The following is a 21,254-nucleotide window of genomic DNA, read 5'->3' as shown; positions in this document are numbered from 1 at the left end:
AGAGATAAAAGAAAGAAAATAGTCGAAGGGAAAGAAGGGAAAGAAGGGAAAGAAGGGAAAGAAGAGAAAAGAGGGAAAGAAGGAAACGCGAGATAGGCGCGATAGGTTTGGGTATGTAAAACGCGGGGCAAGGCAGTGAATATTTTTCGATGGTCTGTGCACGGATTCGAAGAATATCCCAAGTTTGGCGGCGTACGAGGGTCATCACCGCTACGAGGAGGTTATCGATGAATCGAAGAAAGGTGGGGAGATTTTTGTACGTCGTCGTGGTCGTTCCGCGGAAACGTGGAAGTAAAGCTCAGTAAAGCGTGGAAAACGCGTCGAAAATCAACGGAACGCAGCAGCGTCTCGCATCGGACAGAAAGGTAGGCGGTGCTGGTTGCTGGTTGCTGGCTGCTGGCGTTCGTCGGTCAACGAGAGAAAGAGAGAAAGGGTGGGCGACTTTGAAATTGAATAGTAGGAAAGGCTAGACGGAATCGAGAGCGGGACGCTGGGTTGGCTTGAAAGCGCGAACGCGCCAACTTCGAATCGAGGAGAAACGATCGAGAGAAGGCGGCGAAGGTGACGCCATGGGAGAGAAGAATATAACGTGGACGATTCGAAGAAGCTTGAACGGAGGATCGCGAAAACGGCGAGCCAGATTGGTATACGGATTCGCCGCGTTGATCAGCCTCGCGACGTTCGTTCTGTTTTGGTGCACGAGCGTGTTTCGCGACGCGATTCTCTCGAATCTCGAGCTACGGAACGGCACGCCGACGTTTCTGATGTGGCAACGGCCGCCGGTCGGCCTTCGAATCAACGTTTACGTTTTCAATTATACGAACGTGCACGAGTTCGAAAGCGGAAACGCGAGCAAGCTGAAGGTGCAAGAGATTGGCCCGTTCGTCTATCGGGAGAATTTCAGCCGAGCGAACGTCCGCCTCGACGAGAATCGAACGGTCACGTATCAGGAGAAGAGGAGCTTCGAATGGATCGCCGGGAAATCGGAAAGTCAGAAGGTGATCGTACCGAACGTGTTGCTCATGTCGACGCTCGCGTATTCCCGAGATCTCAACTACCTGCTGCAAATCGGTTTCACGATGCTTCTGGCTGGCTTGAAGTTACGCGCCAAACCGTTTCTCGAATTGCCGGCCGGCGAATTCTTTTGGGGCTACGAAGACGAACTGTTCGAAATGGGCAAACGGTTTCTACCGTCGCGAAAGTTCCTACCCTACGATAAATTTGGTATTCTGGCATTCGTACGTATATACTTGCGTTTATGCGGCGCAACCCCGCTGTTCCATATACGCTGTTTTGTTGTCTATGCGTGTGTATCCGCGGCGTGTTGCAGAGAAGCGGCTTGAACGCGGATCGCATCACGATGCACACGGGAATCGACGATCTTCGCAATCTCGGGCTGATCCAGCGAATCAATGGACGCGAAAGTCGTCCAGTGTGGGAAGACGAGAAATGCGACCGAATCTACGGTACCGACGGCAGCATGTTTCCACCGGACTGGATCGAACAGCCAAACGCCACGCTTTACGTCTACGCGAAAGAGTTTTGCAGGCAATTGCCGTTTCGTTACGAGCGTCGCAGCTTCTCCAACGGTATTCCCACTTTAAGGTGAGTTCGTGCCGCTCGTCTCCGTGTTTGCACGCGCTCCGCTGTTCCAACCGCTGTTCCATCCGCTGTTCCATTCCTAGTCGAGTAACTACTTACCGATCCGAAAGCAAAAGTGTCGTCGCTGTAAACGCTTCATCGGTCGAATCATCGTCATAGGTACAAATTACCGAGCAACGTTTTCACGTCGAGCCGCAGCAAAGACTCGTGCTTTTGCCCGAAGGAATCGCACGATTCGATCACCAGAATATGCCCTCCGGCTGGAACGTTGAACGTTTCCGCTTGCAACTCCGGATCACCGTTGATCGTCTCCTTTCCCCATTTCTACTCGGGCGACGAATCCTTGTTCCAGAAGATCGAAGGACTGACACCCCGAGAGGAACATCACGATAGCTACGTGGATCTGCATTCGGTAGGTATTTCGAACTGGGACGCCACTCGCGTTCTTACCACCGAACGTCTACGTGCAAACTCGTTTTCCGGCTTACGCGAACGTATTCGTTTCAGCGTTTGGGCGTTACAGTGGCTACCAGAATGAGATTTCAGCTGAATCTGGAGGTACGAAAAGCGGTTGGCATGCCGTTCTCGGGAAAACTCGAAGACGGCTCGATCCTGCCCTTGATCTGGGTCGACACCAGAATGGACGATCTGCCGGAATCGATTCGCCAGATATTTTATCGCGGTCACTACCTGGTGAACGCCATCGAGGCCGGATTTCAATGGTGCAGCCTGGTCGGTGTCGTCATCTCGTTCGGTGCTTTTCTCGCCGCTTTGAAGAGAGAAGACGAATCGAACGACGCGAAACCGGGCGTCGACCGAACCGAACTCGATCGGCTTTGACAGTTCAGCTACCTACCTTGTCCGTGTTCGGCTAATATATACCACCGATCGCTTGTCTTGGCGCCAACCTTGGGCCCCGACGATTATTTCGCGTCAGTTCGAATAAAGATCGATCGCGCGATCGTGCAAAGAGGTCGCTATTACGCGCTCGGATCGCGCGATCATCGCTACGGTCCAATCGTTATCCTCGGTCTACTCCCACACTCCCTCCCCCCCGCTATCGTATCGTAACAACTGTACGCGTTTGTCCTCGCGCGTTCTTCGATTATCCGAGGAAAATCGCTTCGAAAAGACAAACAAAGGCCCGTTGCAGCCGCGAGTACCACGCGCGTTCCGCTTCGATGCCTCTCCGCGGTTTCGGCGTACCGATAACCTAGGTCGCATTCAACGACAACTTCGAAGAAACCAGATAAACGTTTTCGTCGTCTTTCCCGCCTCCTTCGATCGTCAACGTTTAAACGTTTATCGCAACATCTGCGACAGCTTTCGCGACCGTATCGACCGACTTTTATCCGCGAAATCAACCGATAAACAAATACTTGTCGCACACGGTTTTATTGTAAATTTCCACGACGTCGTTCGAAATCGTCTCCAATCGATCCGATTTCAAAACTATTTGGCTACTTTATTTTTCTCTCTTCCTCCACCTCTTTTTCCTCTTCTTCCTCGTCCTCCTCCTCCTCCTCCTCCTCCTCCTCCTTATCCAATTTCTTCCCCTTCTTCTGCTTTCCCTCTCTCTTTCTTTACCTCTCCCGCACCTCCTCTCCACCCCCTTTACAGCATCGTAAAAAACTAAATTCATCTAGAAATCTAAACGTAGTCTATCTCGAATAACGTGTTTACAACGAAATACAAATAAACGAAGGTAAATGAATAACAATTAGATCTCGACGGCCACCAAGTATGTCAAAGTCCGAGGACGACGACTTGGCTCGCGTCTGATCTCGCGCACTCGATCGAGCGCACGTTGGACGGAAGGATTTTCTCATGTACGGTAACGAGAGACGAGAATCTTTATCGATCGCTGACGCACACGGTCTTCGATAAATCGGCCATCGATGACGATAATTCGTCCGGACGATGGAGCACGTTCCACGATAGAAATTCGTCCGTACTTTCTTCCTACTACTTTTCCACCCCACCTCTGTTCCTAATTCCCTTCTCCTGTTCGCACGATCTCGTAATTGCTCTCCTCTTGTTGTACGCGCGTATGCATGCGCGCACACGCGCACTGAAATCTCGTTCGCTTAAATTCGCGCAAATCTACAAAGACGCGAACGATTCGGTGGAAACCGAGGTGTTGCTCGAGTGGAATATACGCGTGAACAAAGCGTGGAACGGCCGGCCGTCGTTATACTACTACCCGGCGAAAGTCCTCGTAAAAGGTAAACGTTATCGTTACGCGAAACAACGTGATTGTCCTCTCCCCTTTTCTCTAAGAGGGAATAAGAACGACGACAAGGACAACGACAGCGACAACGACAACGACAACGACAACGACAACGGCAACGGCAACGACAACGGTAACGACAACGACAACGACAACGGCAACTATAACGACGACGACGACGACAACGACAGCGATTCAAGACCGAAACGATTCTTACGCAGCGATTCTAATTGTTTCACTCTCTCTCTCTCTTTCTCTCGCTCGCTATATATCTCTCTCTATACGTCTCTCGCTCTCTCGATCGTTGTATCCCTTGGAAAATTGCCAAGGCGAAAACATAACGCGTACACGGTCGAGATCGCAGGACGTAGAAACGGCCGACCGAGCAACCGGACGATCTACTTGGAACTGGATGAATTCTGGAAAGCCGGATTCAGCTGACCGGTTTTGCCCGCGGTCGCGTTCGAAGGCAACGGATTGGTGAGGTGCAGCTTCTCTTGTCGTTTGGCGGCGCGCGCCAGACACAGCAGCGCTCCTATCAAAACGATCGCTCCGATCGCTGCCAGAGCTCCGGATACCGCTGCTCGAGCTATCGGTGGCACGTCCACGGCCATCTTCATCAGGCTTCGCATCTCTGCCGGAAGTTCGTCGATGCCCTGGGTAACGGAAGAATGCAGAATAACATCGTTAGCGCGGCGCGATCGATTCCGGCCGGGTGGCCGTCGTGTCATTCGACCGAAAGCGCGATAATGTAGCGACGATAAAGCTACGACGAAGCAACGACGATGAGCATGTGGGGAGGCGACAACCGCAACCGTGCGTACATACTGAATTATCGACACGAACGGTCATTCCATCGAAATGAATCACGCGTTGAGGCGTCGAGCGACGCGACCCCGCGTACTCCTTCCATATTATCGTCACGAATATTTAGCCATATAGATGGAATATATAGGCATCGTCGCTACGGCCATTGTCACCGTCACCGACGTCGCGGCTAATCGCTGCCCCATCGTAGCTCCTTTTCACGCGATCGATCCGTCCCGACCGATAGAAACAACGGTGAAACGATCGAACCCGGTACGCCATCGATGTACTCACGTCTTCGAACCACATGATCGGGAAAACAATATCCGGGAACGAGGCGACGTGCTTAATGTCCCGCACTTGCTTCACCGCCAGATTTATCTGAATTCTTGCTTTCGCTCTCAATGATGTGCCCATCATCGGTTGAACGTCGATGTAGAATTGATGCTTCTCCTCGTCCGGCGGCGATATTCCGCTTACCGACTCTCGAAGCGACGGATCCGCTGAAAATCGTCGTTCGAACGACATTTGTGAAAGTTAGTTTTGGGAAAAAAAGGCCCGATCGTGCACGGACCGCGAGTTCTCAGCCGCCGTTCAGTTCTCAGTTCTTCGTAGCTCGTAGCTCGCGAAACCCGCTCGATTTCATCAACCGTATTCAAAACCGTATTCAACGTACGTACCGCCGACGATTTCCCCGAGCGAGAAAAGTTCTCACGCGCGCCCCACCGGCCCCGCGCCGACCGAATTCGTCTGTGAATTCGTGTTTGCCAGAGCGAGAGGATTACGACGAGCCGGAGTGGAGGCAACAGATACAACGAGATAACAGATGCGGACGTAACGAGCACGGATATACGTATGTTAACCGCGAGTATCGTAGATCGGCCGCCATCTTACCAAGGTAAAAATGCGGAAAACTGAGCAACACCGGCGAATCGTACTGGCAGAGCGAGACGTTGAAGGTTCCCTCGGGAGCGCAAGGTGGACCCGCTGGGCAGAAACATCGCTGCGTCGCCACTCTGTTCGGAGAAGCGAACGCGCCGTTCGCGGGCACGAACCTATACCCGGGTACTCCACCAGCGATGGTCACCTCCTCCTGAAACGAATCAGGCAAACGACCACGTGCGAACGAGCGATTCGATGCTGGAAGAGGGGATGCCCCTACTTTTATCGCTGCGACCACGCGTTACCTTAAACACCAGGGGCAATGCCCTGCAAAGATCCTTGTCGAACACTTTCAGCACCGTCTGCTTGGTGATGCGTGGCGGAAAGATACTTCCGTCGCTACCGGCGACGCTGTCGCATTCCGCCGTGGTCCAGTGGCCCAGGCTGCTCTTTCCATTCCACTTGTCCAGAATTCCGTATTTACCGATGTCTTCTTGGCCGGTGTAGATGGTATACCAGTCGGGCGTTGTCCCGTTTTTCCCGTACAACAAACCGAATTGATCGTACGGCAACTTTTGATCCTTCGAAACCACGTCCTTGGCCAATCTGAGCAACGGGTCCTCATAGCCCCAGAGCAGTTGACCGATCGAAACCTCGACGAACGGCTTTATGTTCAGTATGTCCATGATCGAGGCTATCGCCAACCTCAAGAAACGCGCTGCATTCTTGGACTGGGTGGTGGCCGAAAGCATCGGTATGTTCGGCACCACGACCAAATCCTCTTCCGAGCCGACCGACAGTTCCTGCAAATATTCCTCCGATAAGATTCGTTTTCCACGCGGCCGTTATTCGTGGAAACCACGTTTTCGCGGTTCTCCTGGGATAGCGCTACGATTCCCCTTTCCTACGCGAACGCTACCGCGTGTACGCCGCCGACAAACATATTGCGTTCGATCGTTCGCACTCGCTAGCGACCCATATTGTTATCGTTGCCCGCAAAAGTAACAATCCTGGGAAAGAAGGTGTAACGCGTGCGACGCACACCTCTCGCGGAGAATCGTGCCACGTCGACCGAACGCACCTCGTCGTTCCCGTACACCTTTGCTTTTAATTCGCGGAAGCGCGTTGCTCCGCTATTACGATCTTACTCAATTCGCGTTGATCGTTACCAACACATAGAGCGTTACGTCACACCGCGCGAACAAACTTACTCTCCGTACTAGTCTCCTACGAAACGAGAAACTACCTTGCCCGCTCTCTGCTACGCTCTGCCGCTATGCTCTCCCCTTACACCCCAGCTACGATTCAAATCTAACGTATCCTCTATTTCTACCTCTCTCTCCTTCTCAGTCTCAGACCACTGAGATCTTTTGTTTTTTTCCCCTTACTTTTATCGTCGCGAGAAGAAACGCGGTTAGGTATGGATAGAGATCGGCAGGCTCACCGGTACGAAAACGAACTCCTTCTTCATTTTGTACGACAACGTATCGTTATCGTTGAATTTTACGTCGACCTTTTCCCAGTGTTGCGTGTACACGTACGGCCCGAGTTCCACCAATGCTGGTTTCTCGCCATCGTTTAAAAATTCATCGGCGTTCGTCACATTGTAAATGTAGACGCTCAATCGAGGCGACACCGGAGGTTCCCTCCACCAGTTGAACGTGCGGCCACCATCTCGAAGGGCGATCTCTCTGTTCAGCAAAACGTCGACCAATTTTGGAAAGACCGCAGCCAAAATCGCGGCAACGATGATCATCAATGCCCCGACAGCCACCGCTGCCCCTGCGATCAAAGTAGACGCGTTAGTCGCGCGTTGCGTACGCTCGAGGAAAAGGAAAGAAAGTTGGTCGGGTCGCGTCGCCTCGCAATCTCGGTCGTCCCCAGCCTCCCCTCGCCCTCCCACTATGCCCCGCTTCTCGTCGAAATCGTCGCGTTTCTATCTCGCAACACGGCCATTTTACCGTTTCTCGGTCAATTTCCGTATTCGCGTTCGCGTTCTTCGCATCTAAACCATTCGGAATCGGAGTTGCGACCAAAAATCGAAAGGCCAACGGTAACGATACCGACGCCTGCAGCGACACGACATCGCGCCAACTTACCGCTCGCCATTCCACGATATCCTCGATTCGCAAAGACGATAATTTATTCGCGCGGGTCTAAACAGGAATCGAGAAACGAGTATCACCGTAGATTCCACGGCAAATTTTTCATCGCGCTGAAACTAGTCGGGTTCGTTCGTTTCGTTCAAGAACTCGATACGATTTTCGAAACGATTACGAAACGAGTCGATAGCGTAACGTTCCAATCGATCGATCGGTGGATGGAGCGCGTTAACGCACCTAGCCAACGTCGCGTCGGTTAATTTTCCAATCACGTAACGCGAAAGACGCAAGTGGTACGAGCGGTGACCTTCGAAACGAACGGTCCTACTTTTTCAATTTTCATACGGAGTACAAAGTTTGGCTCGCGTGGCTAACCTCGTGGCCAGTTCGACCGACCGATTGGAACTCGATCGATTCGTCGGCGTTCGATCTGCGAGCGAAGAAACGGTGAGCCCGGCTTGTAAAACGCAACGAAAAGAAACGCAGTGCCGAGAAGAAGCACGCATCGGACATGCGAGGCACGGCTTACCGAGTCGCGGACGTCACGCGTCCGACCTTACAAAATCCTTGGAGTCGTCGCGTGTAACATCGTGACCTCGCGATCGAACTTTCGAAAGATCGCCAGGACGCGTTACGACGCTCGACGTAACGACTTTGCTTACCGTGTTCTACTTTTCGACGCGAAGCTTCGGCGATTTCAAAAGCCGACGCGCGCTCGGAGGTCGGAGCGAATCGTCGACCAAGTTTGCACCGTCTCGTACGGCAAACGCTTCCCTCGAACACGACCGATCGTGGCTCGTGCGCGTTTTCCACATCGACGACCTTGCGGCGCTCAGCCTTCGAATTCAGCTACGATCGTGACGGACGATCATCGAGCCACCGGCTCCAAGATCGGTCTGAAGCAGAATCGCTCGCTTATACATACGCGATGCGCATCGTCTCGCTGTTAAACATCGCCGGTAGCGACCCAGCGACGAAGGTCGCGACCACCAACATCCGTCCGTCCAAGCGCGCGCAACGTTCGATCGCCTTCGTGGTACGCGTACACGTCGCGTTTTGTCGTTTGCTCGGTGAACGCAGAACCGCCCGATCAGCCGAAATGCCAAATCGACAAATATCATCGATGACATCGACGAGGCCATCGAGTCGACGGAAAAGAACGAGCCCGCGTTCCACGTTCCCGCGTCACGAATCTTCTTGCGCAACTACCGATTCGCTAGTGGACGGACACCAAACAACGAGGAAAAATGACGTTCCGATCGAACGGACTACAAAAGAGAGAAAGCCACGTTTGCCCGTGCCGTCGTACAGCCTCGTAAAGCTACCTGGCAAAATCTCGCAAAACGTAGCCGTTTCGCGGTCGTAGAAACGCGAAACGACGCACGATTGTTTCGCGCTAAGTCTAATCGTACGAGTTACGATCATCGGTGTCGCTTTTATTTGCGTTCGATTACTCTTTCATGGGAGACGGAGGAGGATTGCGCGTACCACCAAAGAAATTGCACCTAGGTGAAAGCGCGATCACGCGAAGCGCCGGTCAACGGGTGTGCGTGCACCGTGTAGTGCACGCGCACGCTCGACCGTTCGTTTACGCAACTGGCAAAATCGAGGCGAGAATGGAATTTCGTAGGTCGCGTTCCGCGAGAGCGGTTCACCTTCGGCACGAGTAAACGGACCGAGTAAGTTGCCGACACCAGTCCCCAACGAGCAACTTTTTTTCTCGATCGAGTTCCTTTCGATCGATCGCTAGCTAACACGGAATATCGCAGCGTCGCGACCTCCAAATTTTCCCGTCGAGCAAACCATCGACCATCGACCATCGACCATCGGCCGACGACCAACCGCGCTATCCGACATCGATTAACCGCGTTCGCGTCCAACTTCTCGCTCTCTCCCTTGCCGCCAGAGCCGACGATATTAACTCGAAAGGAATGTAACGCGTTCGCTCGATCGACTAGTCGGTGTAATCGCGACACGTACGACTTGGAACGAGAGAGAGAGCTCGTAGCTACCGCGTGCAACGCACGATTCTCCCTTTCCTCTGTCTTCCCCATCGTTGCATTCCGTTCCATTCCTTTCCATACCGTTCGATTCTCTCTCGCTCGTTCCAGTATCAAGGTATCGTGTCGCGTTACGTTCCATCGCGAGAAAATCGATCCATCGAAGATCAACGAAACAAGCTCGACGATGACAAGCTATGGAAACGACGCACCCGGGTGATCGCGAATTTCTTCACAGACCGCAGAAACTGCTTGTTACGGCAAAAACCTGGAAACATCGAGTCGAGCATCGTGCGAGTATCATCCTCCTCGGAACCCACGTAACCCTCTTCGATTTTCAAACGCCGAACCTATGCACCTACCTACGCGTACAAACCGGCAATTACTCGCGATTATATAAGCTCGTACGCTTCCTGCTCTTACTCGGAAGGTTTCACGCTCAACGGACGAAACCAACTACGATCGGTCCGATTCAACCTGAATTATCGTTCCGTCTTTGCGCCGGTTTTCTGTCATCGTTTGACGGATCGCCGAGACGTCGGACGATTCCGTTGAAGGCACGGTAAATGGATATTGAGCCAGAAAATTGCATAACTAGACGATGCACGTCAGAGACAAACCAAACGAGTTCCCGGAATCGTACGCGCGAACATAACGAGTTCCCTCTGCATCTTCCCCCCTCGACTTATTCGCCCCAACCCGACTCCTTCGATGTTATTTCTTTTCCGATACGAAACCGATACTCGTAAGCTCCGCGAAACGCGGGTCGATCGCACCAGTTTATCGGCTAGCATCAATTTCTTGCATCTTCTTCGTCGCTCGACTTTTCTCATATTTTACGCCGATTCTCGCCAACTTTCAATCTCTTTCTAGCAAATCCTAGCTGTTCGTTGCTCGCTGATATGTATTCGAACGAGAGTGAATCGCTGCACACGGCATTCGCGTTCGAAACTCCCGGTCTTCGAGTGAAAGTAAGCTAGACTTCGACTCGCGCTCACGCCCGCCGGATTTTCATCGTCGCGATCGATTTTCCTTTGAAATTTCGTTGAAAATCGCAACCTGACACAATCCGATCCGATCCGATCCGATCCGATCCGATTCGATCCGATTCGAGGTACGACACGACGAATACGGCGCAACGCACGGTGAATCATCGCGAGCTAAGCGTACGAGATGACACGTTCGCTAAATTGAATTAAAAACGCAGCGAGAGCGCGATGCCTGTATGGCGCCGGTAACAACGTCTTTAAATGTCTCGTTAACATTGGCCCCTCGTGGCCTATGAAACGGCGATGCGCGATCGAGCCGACTACATCATAACGGACAGACCGTTTCTCCTCTGGTTTCAACTTTAGCCTGCTTTAAAACGTTACATCCTCGCGATTACTTACACCATCGCCTAAGGAATCCTCCTTGGAGTTTCGCGCAAATCCCACGATGTACTCTCATCTTGATCAACCGATCGTTCTCTCTTTCTCTCTCAATCTCTTCTTCCTACTCTCTTCTTTCTTTTCTCCTTTCGGCTCGGTGCTATCCCTCGATTACCGTCTCTCTAACGATCGACACGCTCACTGCACGATCTTTTTATTTGGTTTTGATACAAGTTCTCTTCTTTTCTTCATCAGACGCGCCGCCGCGTTTCTTTTCGCGTCTTCGTTTTTCGCTTCTCGTTCGGATATTCCTTCTAGCTTCGTTCCTCGTACTCGTCCTCACCCTCGTTCTCGCCGTCGTCACTGTCGCCCCCGCTGTCGTCTTCGTTCTCGTCTTCGTCGTCGTTGTGGTTACGGTTGTCGTCGTCGACGTCCAAGCCTTTGATTTGACCGCGATGCTTCCTATAGAAGAACGAGAGGAAAGGCGGCGGTGGTGCGAAGAACGACGAGAAGGAGAAAGTCTATTCTCCTTTCCAAGCGACAAGTGTGCCACTGGCGGTGCGTCACGTCGCCAACGAACCAACGATACCGCTCCGTTGTACGGTAGACGATCTACGGCAAATACGCGGTATAACGCGGCCAAACTACGATTCACCTCTCTTTCTCTCTAGTCAGTCAGTTAACCCGCCTTTTTACACCGATACCTAGGACGACCGCGCGACCAACGGTAAAACAACGATGATTTCTTCTTTGTACCACGACGGAACTGCTTTTATCCGCTCCTGATATACGTATGTCGAACACGGGGGAGCGCGTGCGTGCGTTTGTGCGCGCGCGCGCGCGCTCGAAATCAAAACGACCGAACGCGGGCACCGATTGAGCTTCGATCTTTCAAATAATCGCGGCCGACTTACGCTCGTGCGGTGATCGCGAATGAAACTAAAACTACGCAGGATCTCGAGGGAAATCGAGCGGAAATCTGCGTTACGTCGCCGAGCGAAACGTTCGCTGCGAGGTCAGCCGATACACTGCTCGACGAACAACCCAAAGAACGTTCGTTACTACTCTCTTACCGTTCCACTGGATCCTGAACGGCGAGCATGCGGTTCAGGTGAACGATTTATCATTGCCCCACTCCTTTTCCACTTCTCCGCTCTTCCTTCTTCGTTTCGTCTCCATTCATCCGCTCTTTCCTTCGTTTCTTCGTTCCGTTGTACTCTTCCTCGCGTCGCGCTGTCGCCATCACCTTTGCCTATCCACCTCCCTCCCTCCCTCTCACACACACACACACTCTCTCTCTCTCTCTCTGCCGCTCTCTCTTTCTCTTTCCACTTTTACATTACGACTACATTCCCTCACTCCTCCCACGATTTCTTACCAGCCAATTCCTCCCCTTCTCGTTCGTCGCTCTTCCTTCTCTGGTCTCGCCTCATCTCGTTTTCGCGTTCTACATCCTACATCGTGTCATCCATTCTCTCTCTCGTTTTGCTGGTTCACTTTTCGCCGCTGTTCTTCTACCCACCTCTGCCACTTACTTTTCCACCTCTACCTACTAGATCTACTTTGACGTACCGTCGTCGCAGCCCATCATACGCAATGCCGACCACTCGTCCTTATCGGCCCTTTCCCTTCTCTACGATCTACCATTACCTTGTCTCTTTGCAATTTGCATTCTCTGCTTCGCTCTTCCCCGACTTTTTGTTCCCTACGTCTTCTACTTTTCCATCGAGTCGTCGTGTTTGCATCGACTCGCGCGTCAAAACGTTTAGCATAGTAGAATAATCATACGAACGGATGTAGTGGAAAGATCGCGGGAACGTTCATGAACGCATTAATCGCTTCTAATGCGAAAATGATACCGCTAAAAAACGATAATTCGCGGAATTAATATACTCGATTGTATAATTCAATGGAAAGAACGTGTAAAATCTTCCTCTATAATTCGAGCGATTGCAAGCTGGTAATAGGGAGGAAGGATGGATAAGGCGCATGCAAGGGAACGGACGAAACGGAGCGTTCATTGGTGCGAACGAGTACATAATTGCCATCGAATAATTGTGTAACGAACGTTCTGCCCTTGTCCGATACATTCCGGGATCACGAACAACGAACACCTTGACCCTTTGGTTGGAAACTAATCCCTGTAATTTCGTGGAAATGAAAAGACATTTCCGGGCATCTCGGACAACCCGGAAACGATCGTGATAATGTTAGATTATTCGTAGAATCGTGTTTGTTCAAATATATTACGTAAATGGCGAATGACATTGTTCGCGCTACAAGTAACGCGGCATTATTACTTCATCCACGTGCGTATACCACGAATAGATTTTCCTCCTTCCTGCTTTTTCCAACCAACCAGTCCACCTAACCCCTCCCCTCCCGTCTTTCGTCCTTTCCGCCCTTATTCTTCGATTCTTTTCGGCTAAAATCAAACATCTGCAACATGAGTTATATTATAGGTAAGGATAAGGGGACAATATATCATCAGACATCTCGACCTAAACAGTAACGAATACGTTATATTTTCCTTATTTTTCTCTCATCTATGTAAATACGTTTATTTTCTACGTACGAGATATATTTAACGAAGAAACAAGACGAACGGTTTATCTATCGATTTCACCGAATACTACATCCAAGGTACCGATAATTGCCACAATATCGGCGAGGAAGCAACCAGGAGCCATGTGACGCATGGCTGCCAAATGAGCAAATCCCGGTGCTTTGATTTTGCATCTGTAAGGTTTGCTACTACCATCGCTGACAAGATAAACGCCAAATTCTCCCTTTGGCGCTTCGATCGCAGTATACGTAGCTCCAGGAGGCACTTGGAATCCTTGAGTGAACAACTTGAAATGATGTATCAACGCTTCCATGCTAGTTTTCATTTCTTCCCTTCTAGGAGGTACGATCTTTGCATCGTCGACTTTCACTTCACCTTCCGGCATTTGATTCAAGCACTGATAAATGATTCGTAATGATTGACGCATCTCCTCCATGCGGCACAGATATCTAAAAAAAACGGCGGAAAGGTTCGATCAACGATTTATCGCGAGCTACGATAGGTGATCTTTATCTTCTTTCCATTCTCATCTTTTTATTACCGATCGAGACAATCTCCATTTACACCAATTGGAACGTCAAATTCGACTAAATCGTACGCATCGTATGGTGCTTTTTTCCTTATATCCCACTTTATTCCGGAACCCCTTAGCATCACACCGCTGAAGCCCCAATCCAACGCCTGCTGCATCGTTACCGTTCCAATGTCCTTTGTACGTCCGACCCATATTCTATTTTCGGACAACATATCCTCCACTTCGTCTAATCGTTCCCCGAACTTGGACGCCCATTCGTATATGTCATCCATTAAACCCAACGGCATATCCAAAGCAACACCACCAGGACGAATGTAAGCCGCGTGCATACGAGCGCCACTCACGCGTTCGTAAAATTCCATCAGTTTTTCTCGTTCTTCGAACAGCCAGAAAAACGGTGTCATAGCTCCTATATCAAGAGCGTGTGTTCCAATATTCATAATGTGGTTCAGGATTCTTGTGATCTCTGCGAATAGAGCTAAAACAAAAACGAATGACTTTAACCGAACCAACTTTTATTTACCTCTCTATATGTCTCTTTCGCTCTCCTTCTCTCACCCCTCGTCAATACTGTATTTCACAAATGTCAGTCACTTACTTCTGATATATTTTGCTCGTAAGGGCACCTCGATATTCAATAATTTCTCGATAGCCATGGAGAAACACTGTTCGTTGCACATCATGGAAACATAGTCTAAACGATCGAAATAAGGTAAAGCTTGCATGTATGTTTTATATTCGATCAATTTCTCTGTACCCCGGTGTAAAAGACCTATATGAGGATCTGCGCGTACTACATATTCAGAATCCAATTCAAGGATTAACCGTAATACTCCGTGTGCTGCTGGATGCTGAGGACCAAAATTGATTACAACGTTTCGATAGTCCGTTGATAACGAGTCCGCTGAGCTGCGTGGCATCTCATTCCAACGTAATCTCATTTCAGGCAATTTGTCTTCGGGTACAAGTATTTTGCTATTTTCTTGTTTTAAGAAATGTTCGTAGTCCTCTTTGTTTGGAAACCACTGATGCGCGCCTCGTCGTTGGCTGCAATATTTCCAATACTTGCTTTGTAACTTTGCGTTAGAATACATAACTGTTTCTTATAGGTTATAATATCATTACATAACCAAACATATAAACGGCTTTGGTAAAAATTGGAAGCAATTTGTGCTAAGCTTACCTTTCAACGTTAACCAACGCTTCCATCCTCTTGGCAAGAATATTTCCTTTCTCGTCCCATATTCCAGTCGATAACCTATTAAAGCGTAGAAGAGATCCAAACGCCCTGACAGCCATTGTCGCTTCAAATGGTATTGCTTTAGCGTATCGTTCAAACCATACACTTCTCTATTCCTTCTTCCTCCTCACCTCCTCTTTTACGTTTTCTCTTACATGTAATATTATTCTTCCTATTAATATAATTACCTATTGTTAGCCACCACCTCCCTGTCAGCATCCTCTATAGTACTTTCATTTCGTATCGCTTTAAATCGACTTGACTCGAAGTAACCCTACTCTCGATCGGCTGTAAATCGATAATCGGCAATATCTCGATTCGATAAAATCATGTCTTCGTACGACACAGCGTGAATACCGCTATTGTCGCATCGCATCTTACCCCAATTTCTTCGTTTAGCTTGTACCTATTTGTTTATGCATATGTACGTAAATGCATCGTCCACACTCTTGTTTGTACGATGATGATAATTGTAATAATGTATTCAACGATTTGTGTATTTATATTATGTAACTAAATGTGTCTGTTCGGTATATTACATAGGCTGCTAGAAATATCGTTTATCGTCGTAATATTCGTACGAAAGAGCTTAGTCACCGTGTTCCTACGAATTCAGAATACACGTACGAAAAAAGAGAAAGAATCACGCATAAACATTTTTTCGTTTAGACAGCAATCATCTTCCATTTTATCTGAAAATATTGTACATATATTGTATGTATATACATATATTCATATTTCTTAAGTATTTAGTTGATCATATCGATATCGAATAAGCAGAAGCTGAATACTATACAAAGTTGAGACAGAACATCTATCACTACAAGAATATGGAAATATTTTGCGTAATAAGGACATCAGGTACGAACAAACGTCGATAAATTGCAGAATTAGAATTATGAGTTTGGATGCAAGTGTCACGCGATTCGTCGAAACAGCGACATTCCTACGCCTTCTTTTCAATTTGATTCTGATTATCGATATGATTATTTGTTTAAACCGCGAATGAACTCGAGTATGTCATTTGATCGATATGGAGGGAAATCAGCTGAACCCGTATACACTTGTACGTATCATTTCATTTCGTCTATCTTTTTACGTCTTATGACATTTCCTAATCGATATATGTATCATGTACATATACATATTCATTTGTATATACGTATTATATATATATATATATCGTTTTTCTTTTTTATTCAAGATATTTAACGGGTGAAAAATTATCGCAACTGCGATCTCTCGATGAGCTGCGTTTAGAAAAGAAACGCGCGTACTTGTAAGTAGATGTATGCACGATAAGTACATACATCAGAAAAAGAAATAAATTTATCATTGTGTTCGTTGTATGAGAAAAAGATTGAAGAAGAAAAATAGAATTATTATATATCTCGAGATTCGTATAAGCAATCAATTGCGCATGTTCGTACTCGCAATTTTCACGCTGATGCAACCGATTGCCAATGCTTTGACGCGGGTCACCGTATCGGGGTTGCTATTTCGAGGATGGAATAAGAAAGGGTAAGATGAGATAGTTGAGAATGAATCGACGTCACACTATCACTGGCCAACATTCCACGCGTTGCATTTCGTGGGCAACCCAGCTACGTATATTTGTGCCTGTCGCACACACGCACATTACACATTTTTTTCTACATCTATATATGTTCTTTTTTCCAGATTTACACGCGATACCTTGTTTCCCTCTCTCCAACCATTTTTCGTCTGCCGTCCGTTCCCCATTCCATTCAATTTCAATCGTTTCGTTCCGTTTTACATATTTTTTGAATTATTCGAAACACTTTGTACAAAGAATGGCATATTCAGCGTTCGTGAAACGAGACGGTTTCTTTAGTCATGATATACAATATAAGACAGAGATATCGTTTATTTTATTTCATCTCGTAAATCTTGTGCAGCGCCACAAGTGTGCAAAACATGTATATACAATGACACATGTAAGTATATGTATAAGTACGGCTACGCATATGACAAACGTACACACGCACATCCGCGCTATACAGGCCCTTATCTTATTTACGCGGATATACAAATTTACAAATATGAGGACGCGTGCTAAATAAATATACAAAAGTTTAGCGGATAAGTCGCTGATAGGAAAGGAATAGTGCGAGTGTACGTAAAAATCACGAACACGATCTTCGATCATGAATGACGCAAATGAAACATCCATCTGAAATGAAAATATATACCTCGTAGGAATAGAATTCGACTCTGTATCTTCTTTCATAATTCCGATCAAATGGATAGTACATCGACGACGAACGCTCAGAATCAGAATGAAAAGATGCACCAGTCGACATCGATCGCTATATTTGTCAAGCACGGTGAGAAATACGTTCGAACGAAATGCACATGTTCCTTAAACATGCTAGGTCAAACAACACCGAGACATGCGAACCGATAATTTCAAACGAATCGTATCAACGAATAGACAAGAATAGCGAGAACAACGCAGCGACGAAAGAGTCGACGAGAGAGGCAGCGATGGTGACCGAGCGCAACGAACAAGGAGGAGAAACAATAGCACGCTTGCGCCATGTGCGATACGATACGATCATGTTGCGAACAGAAAGCCGCAACGAGACGTCGATTGGATCCGACGACGATCAGTGAAAATCATAGAGAAGATAGCGATGCAACGACTGAGGTAATTGTAGCGTATGAACAATTTTGGGCAATTTAGTACCGCAAAGTTTGCGAACTATTAGCCTGGCTTGATGAGTCAAAGGCAATGGAGTCCGTGCTGCTTCCATCACAAGTGCCTTTTGTGCATCTGTCAAACTACTCGATCTTCTTATCATGCAAGGATCGAAACTTTCTGCCGCTTCCAACAACGCCTTCAACAATCGTGGCTTATCAGCCGTGTTCTGAAGAGAGTTCAATATGCCGTGAGGGTCGCGGAACTGCGTCTTGATGACGACTCTTGCCCCGTATTTGAGTAAAAGGGCTACCACCTCGACCGAAGGATTCTCGTTCGAAGCGACGTATTCCGCGAGAACCGGTCTCAACGAGGGACCTTCGTCGCTGCGTATCACCAAGTTCGGGTCCGCTCCTCGTTCCAGCAACATTGACAGGATTTCCAGTCTATTCGGAATGTTGTCCGCGCAGGCAACGTGAAGAGGCGATCCGATGATCGGCGAGGTAGCGTTCACATCAGCACCTAAATTCGAAATCGTTTAGTCGCAACGTTATCCAGAGATCGTTTAAAACAACTTTAGATATATTCTACTTATGCCATAGGATGAAGTTATCGTGCGATCAAGCGAGGAATTGGAGGATTTTTTGTACAGAAAGGCAGCGGATGCACGGTGATATTAGATGGTGAGTCGAGACAAGCACGAACGCGTGAACTTACCCGATTTCAACAGCATTTGTACCAACGAGGGATCTCCTTTCAAAATGGCCAGGTCGAGAGCCGTGGGTTTCTGATATTCGGGTCCGAGATCGAGACGAGCGCCTTGCTTTAGCAGCAGATCGATCACCGTCGGATCGCCGCCGAGGATCGCGTAATGCAGAACAGTCCGGTAGTCGTGTCGCGAATCGGCCATCGAATTAACGTCAGCTCCGTAGCTCAGCAGAAGCAGCACCGAAGCTATACCCTGACACGAACACCACGTTCTCATCCAATAAATATAGCTCTCGGTTTTCGCCATCTCGATCATTTACCTGTGGCAGTCTCGCCGCTTTCATCAACGGTGTGAGTCCAGCGCGATCCCGCGTATTCGGTTGAGCCCCGAACGCTAACAACAACTCCATGCATTGCAGATCCAACGGAGAGACCAGATTAATTTCCGATCCAAAGAAGTATCTTTTATTCGGATTCGCGCCAGCTTCCAGCAGAACTCTGGCCACCTCTACGTGCCGATTTTTCAAAGCGAGCCGCAGCGGTTCGTCGCACAAAGTTGTCCTGCGCAGATCATCGTAGATCTTACCGTTAACCATTCTATTCTCTCTATCCTCTAATTTTAATATTATCCAGTCCGTTTTCTTCCCTTTCTTTAGCTAGGTTTCTTCTTTCTCGATCGTTTCCCGTTTTCCCTCCCTCCCGCTCCACCTCCTCGTCTCCCTCTACCATCCATCGTTTCTTAACATCGATAAAAATAAATGACGACAATTTTATGCGCGTATACAGAGAGATGTAATTAAATCTAGCGATAGGAATTCATAGTATGGAAAGCGGCTAATCTTTGGCTCCCGCTCCAAGGTCGTTAAGACAATTAATTTCTCATCAAAAGATCACGCATCGACGTCAGCTACGCTATCCGTACAATTGCGATTGGTTGGTGTTTGTCGATCAAGATCGACAAATGCATCGTGACTAGCGTAGCACGAATAAACATTGATAAACAGATTAGAGAAATTAGCAGAGAAAAGAAAGGCTCCACAAAGGGCGAACGAGAAAGAGGCAGAGAGGAAAGAAGGTGGATAACAAGGAGATGGAAGAAAAAAGAAGAAGACAAAAAGAGATCGTCGTACCTTGGAAAAAGTTCTCCGGTTTCCGGTCTATGATCGACTTTGGCACCATGCTCGAGCAATACTTTTACTAAATCCAAATAACCATGTTCAGCAGCAAGATGCAACGCCGAATAGCCACATTCGTCGGTCGCATCGATGTCCGCGCCACGTACCAGCAACAACTGAGCCGCTTCCGTGTACCTCTGCCACACGGCGTAATGCAACGGCCTCAATCCCTGCGTTACAGGTTCGTTCGCCTTTGCTCCGCAGGCCAGCAGGATTCGAATCTCGTCGAGCGATTGCAATCGAATTATAGCATCGGCTAGCTCTCGCTGCAATGGATTGGCGATGCATTCCGAAGGCATCTGTTGCGCATAGTGGAAATCAACAAAAAACAAGGATTAACTGTACAGTCACGGATTCTCCTTATCGCTATAATTTTTCAGCTGCAAAAAAAAAAAACATTTTACGGTCACATCACTTCCATCTAGTACTTGTCCAGTTCCCGATTCTACGGTCGCCGTGTTTATTGCTCGTTCAGCCTCGAGTCGACGCGCAGTGTCGCTTGATTCTCGCGCGCGTGAATCACCGAACCAACCGCAACAGATACGATTTGCTCTCCGACGGAACGATCGAGATCTCGACTGTTTCGAACGTCGCCGCGTCGAGACCGTGCCAAAGTGGTGATACAATTTTGGCGATGATATCGGAAGCGCGTCGATCGAGCCGATCGAGAAACATCGCCTAGCCTATTTTTCTTCGGGAACCACTCTACTACCGTTTGCTCTTCTTTCTTACACCATTTTGCGTCCTCGATCTTATACTTTGTCCGTCGAACCCGCATCTTCTTGCCGCTCGTTCATTCTTTTCTTTCACCCTTCACCTTCACACGCCTCGAAACATACGTAGAATGGAATTGTTGGTTCGTCGATTTTTAGGCAAGATAGAACGCGAAGATGCGATGCAACGCAACTACTTGCGAGACGCAGCATGGACACGATGATACGACGCGACGCCACGCGACGATTCGAGGTGAAAGAGAAAAACGTTAGTGCGACAGTCTTTCTAAATTACGCGTGATCGGAGAAAATGTCGCGTTTGACGTTTCTTTCGCAAATCTCGTTCATGGTTATTTACTCACGGTGAATACTCTGCGATGTTCCAGCATGTAGAATCGATGTTGTAAACTGTCTTCTTTGTCGGAAAGTCGGTCCTATTTAAAGCTTTGAACGGTGATTCCGCCCGAAAATAACACAAAGGGAACGCGCGGGAGTGTGCGCACCAAATCATCTGTTCGCGACAACTACGCAATTTTCGTTTCGAAGAACTCGATTCGAAGTCGAGTACTCTTGTTCTCGCCTCTTTCTTCGATCCTCCGTTTTACAATCTCATTTCTTTCGAATTTTCCCAATGTATCATCGACGTTTCTCTCTCTCTCTCT

The 21,254-nt window shown here is 48.5% G+C and overlaps 4 protein-coding genes and 1 long non-coding RNA gene across 7 annotated transcripts; 2 read left to right on the top strand and 3 right to left on the bottom strand.

Moving 5' to 3' along the window:
• The first annotated feature begins 276 nt into the window (after positions 1-276).
• LOC126921002 (scavenger receptor class B member 1-like) lies at positions 277-3,057 on the top strand. Its single transcript, XM_050732122.1, has 4 exons — positions 277-1,238; positions 1,331-1,605; positions 1,762-2,014; positions 2,110-3,057. The coding sequence occupies exons 1-4, from the start codon at positions 570-572 to the stop codon at positions 2,440-2,442; spliced, it is 1,530 nt and encodes a 509-aa protein (XP_050588079.1). The 5' UTR covers positions 277-569; the 3' UTR covers positions 2,443-3,057.
• Positions 2,979-12,085, bottom strand: LOC126921001 (scavenger receptor class B member 1). Of its 3 annotated transcripts, none has more exons than XM_050732121.1 (6): positions 12,067-12,085; positions 6,966-7,303; positions 5,827-6,324; positions 5,534-5,732; positions 4,934-5,142; positions 2,979-4,488 (listed from the first exon to the last, which is right to left on the bottom strand). In XM_050732121.1, the coding sequence occupies exons 2-6, from the start codon at positions 7,275-7,277 to the stop codon at positions 4,231-4,233; spliced, it is 1,476 nt and encodes a 491-aa protein (XP_050588078.1). In that variant the 5' UTR covers positions 7,278-7,303; positions 12,067-12,085; the 3' UTR covers positions 2,979-4,230. The 3 variants fall into 3 exon arrangements, with proteins under 3 accessions (XP_050588078.1, XP_050588076.1, XP_050588077.1); XM_050732119.1 differs by lacking the exon at positions 12,067-12,085 and adding an exon at positions 11,015-12,060; XM_050732120.1 differs by lacking the exon at positions 12,067-12,085 and adding an exon at positions 8,286-10,082.
• A 1,410-nt stretch (positions 12,086-13,495) lies between these two features.
• On the bottom strand, positions 13,496-15,557 carry LOC126921003 (NADH-ubiquinone oxidoreductase 49 kDa subunit). The gene is made up of 4 exons (XM_050732123.1): positions 15,278-15,557; positions 14,693-15,141; positions 14,101-14,572; positions 13,496-14,008 (listed from the first exon to the last, which is right to left on the bottom strand). Exons 1-4 carry the CDS (start codon positions 15,391-15,393, stop codon positions 13,603-13,605), a joined length of 1,443 nt encoding a protein of 480 aa, XP_050588080.1. The 5' UTR covers positions 15,394-15,557; the 3' UTR covers positions 13,496-13,602.
• Positions 15,558-15,748: 191 nt separating this feature from the next.
• On the top strand, positions 15,749-19,260 carry LOC126921028 (uncharacterized). Its single transcript, XR_007712219.1, has 2 exons — positions 15,749-16,400; positions 16,539-19,260. It is a non-coding gene; the product is annotated as an uncharacterized LOC126921028 (long non-coding RNA).
• On the bottom strand, positions 17,205-21,104 carry LOC126921004 (ankyrin-3-like). The gene is made up of 5 exons (XM_050732124.1): positions 20,955-21,104; positions 19,835-20,178; positions 19,025-19,265; positions 18,714-18,957; positions 17,205-18,518 (listed from the first exon to the last, which is right to left on the bottom strand). The coding sequence occupies exons 1-5, from the start codon at positions 20,979-20,981 to the stop codon at positions 17,965-17,967; spliced, it is 1,410 nt and encodes a 469-aa protein (XP_050588081.1). The 5' UTR covers positions 20,982-21,104; the 3' UTR covers positions 17,205-17,964.
• Between the last annotated feature and the right edge of the window lie 150 nt (positions 21,105-21,254).

Source organism: Bombus affinis, chromosome 10 (genome assembly GCF_024516045.1).
Source record: "Bombus affinis isolate iyBomAffi1 chromosome 10, iyBomAffi1.2, whole genome shotgun sequence".
Classification (NCBI taxonomy): Eukaryota; Metazoa; Arthropoda; class Insecta; order Hymenoptera; family Apidae; genus Bombus; species Bombus affinis.
This window is presented reverse-complemented; position numbering and strand designations above follow the sequence as displayed.

Bases quoted from the DNA above. Each gene is read 5' to 3' on its own strand.
- LOC126921002 (XM_050732122.1), top strand. From the start codon at position 570: ATGGGAGAGAAGAATATAACGTGGACGATTCGAAGAAGCTTGAACGGA. The intron at 1,239-1,330 runs GTACGTATATAC...GGCGTGTTGCAG, and splicing joins AATTTGGTATTCTGGCATTC to AGAAGCGGCTTGAACGCGGA. The intron at 1,606-1,761 runs GTGAGTTCGTGC...TCATCGTCATAG, and splicing joins AACGGTATTCCCACTTTAAG to GTACAAATTACCGAGCAACG.
- LOC126921001 (XM_050732119.1), bottom strand. From the start codon at position 11,072: ATGAGAGTACATCGTGGGATTTGCGCGAAACTCCAAGGAGGATTCCTT. The intron at 6,325-6,965 runs GTGAGCCTGCCG...GAATATTTGCAG, and splicing joins AGGAGTTCGTTTTCGTACCG to GAACTGTCGGTCGGCTCGGA. The intron at 4,489-4,933 runs GTGAGTACATCG...TCCGTTACCCAG, and splicing joins CGATCATGTGGTTCGAAGAC to GGCATCGACGAACTTCCGGC.
- LOC126921003 (XM_050732123.1), bottom strand. From the start codon at position 15,393: ATGGCTGTCAGGGCGTTTGGATCTCTTCTACGCTTTAATAGGTTATCG. The intron at 15,142-15,277 runs GTAAGCTTAGCA...GAAATATTGCAG, and splicing joins GCGTTGGTTAACGTTGAAAG to CCAACGACGAGGCGCGCATC. The intron at 14,009-14,100 runs GTAATAAAAAGA...CGTTTTTTTTAG, and splicing joins AATGGAGATTGTCTCGATCG to ATATCTGTGCCGCATGGAGG.
- LOC126921004 (XM_050732124.1), bottom strand. From the start codon at position 20,981: ATGCTGGAACATCGCAGAGTATTCACC. The intron at 20,179-20,954 runs GTGAGTAAATAA...TATGCGCAACAG, and splicing joins AACATCGCAGAGTATTCACC to ATGCCTTCGGAATGCATCGC. The intron at 18,958-19,024 runs GTAAATGATCGA...TGTTCGTGTCAG, and splicing joins AAGCGGCGAGACTGCCACAG to GGTATAGCTTCGGTGCTGCT.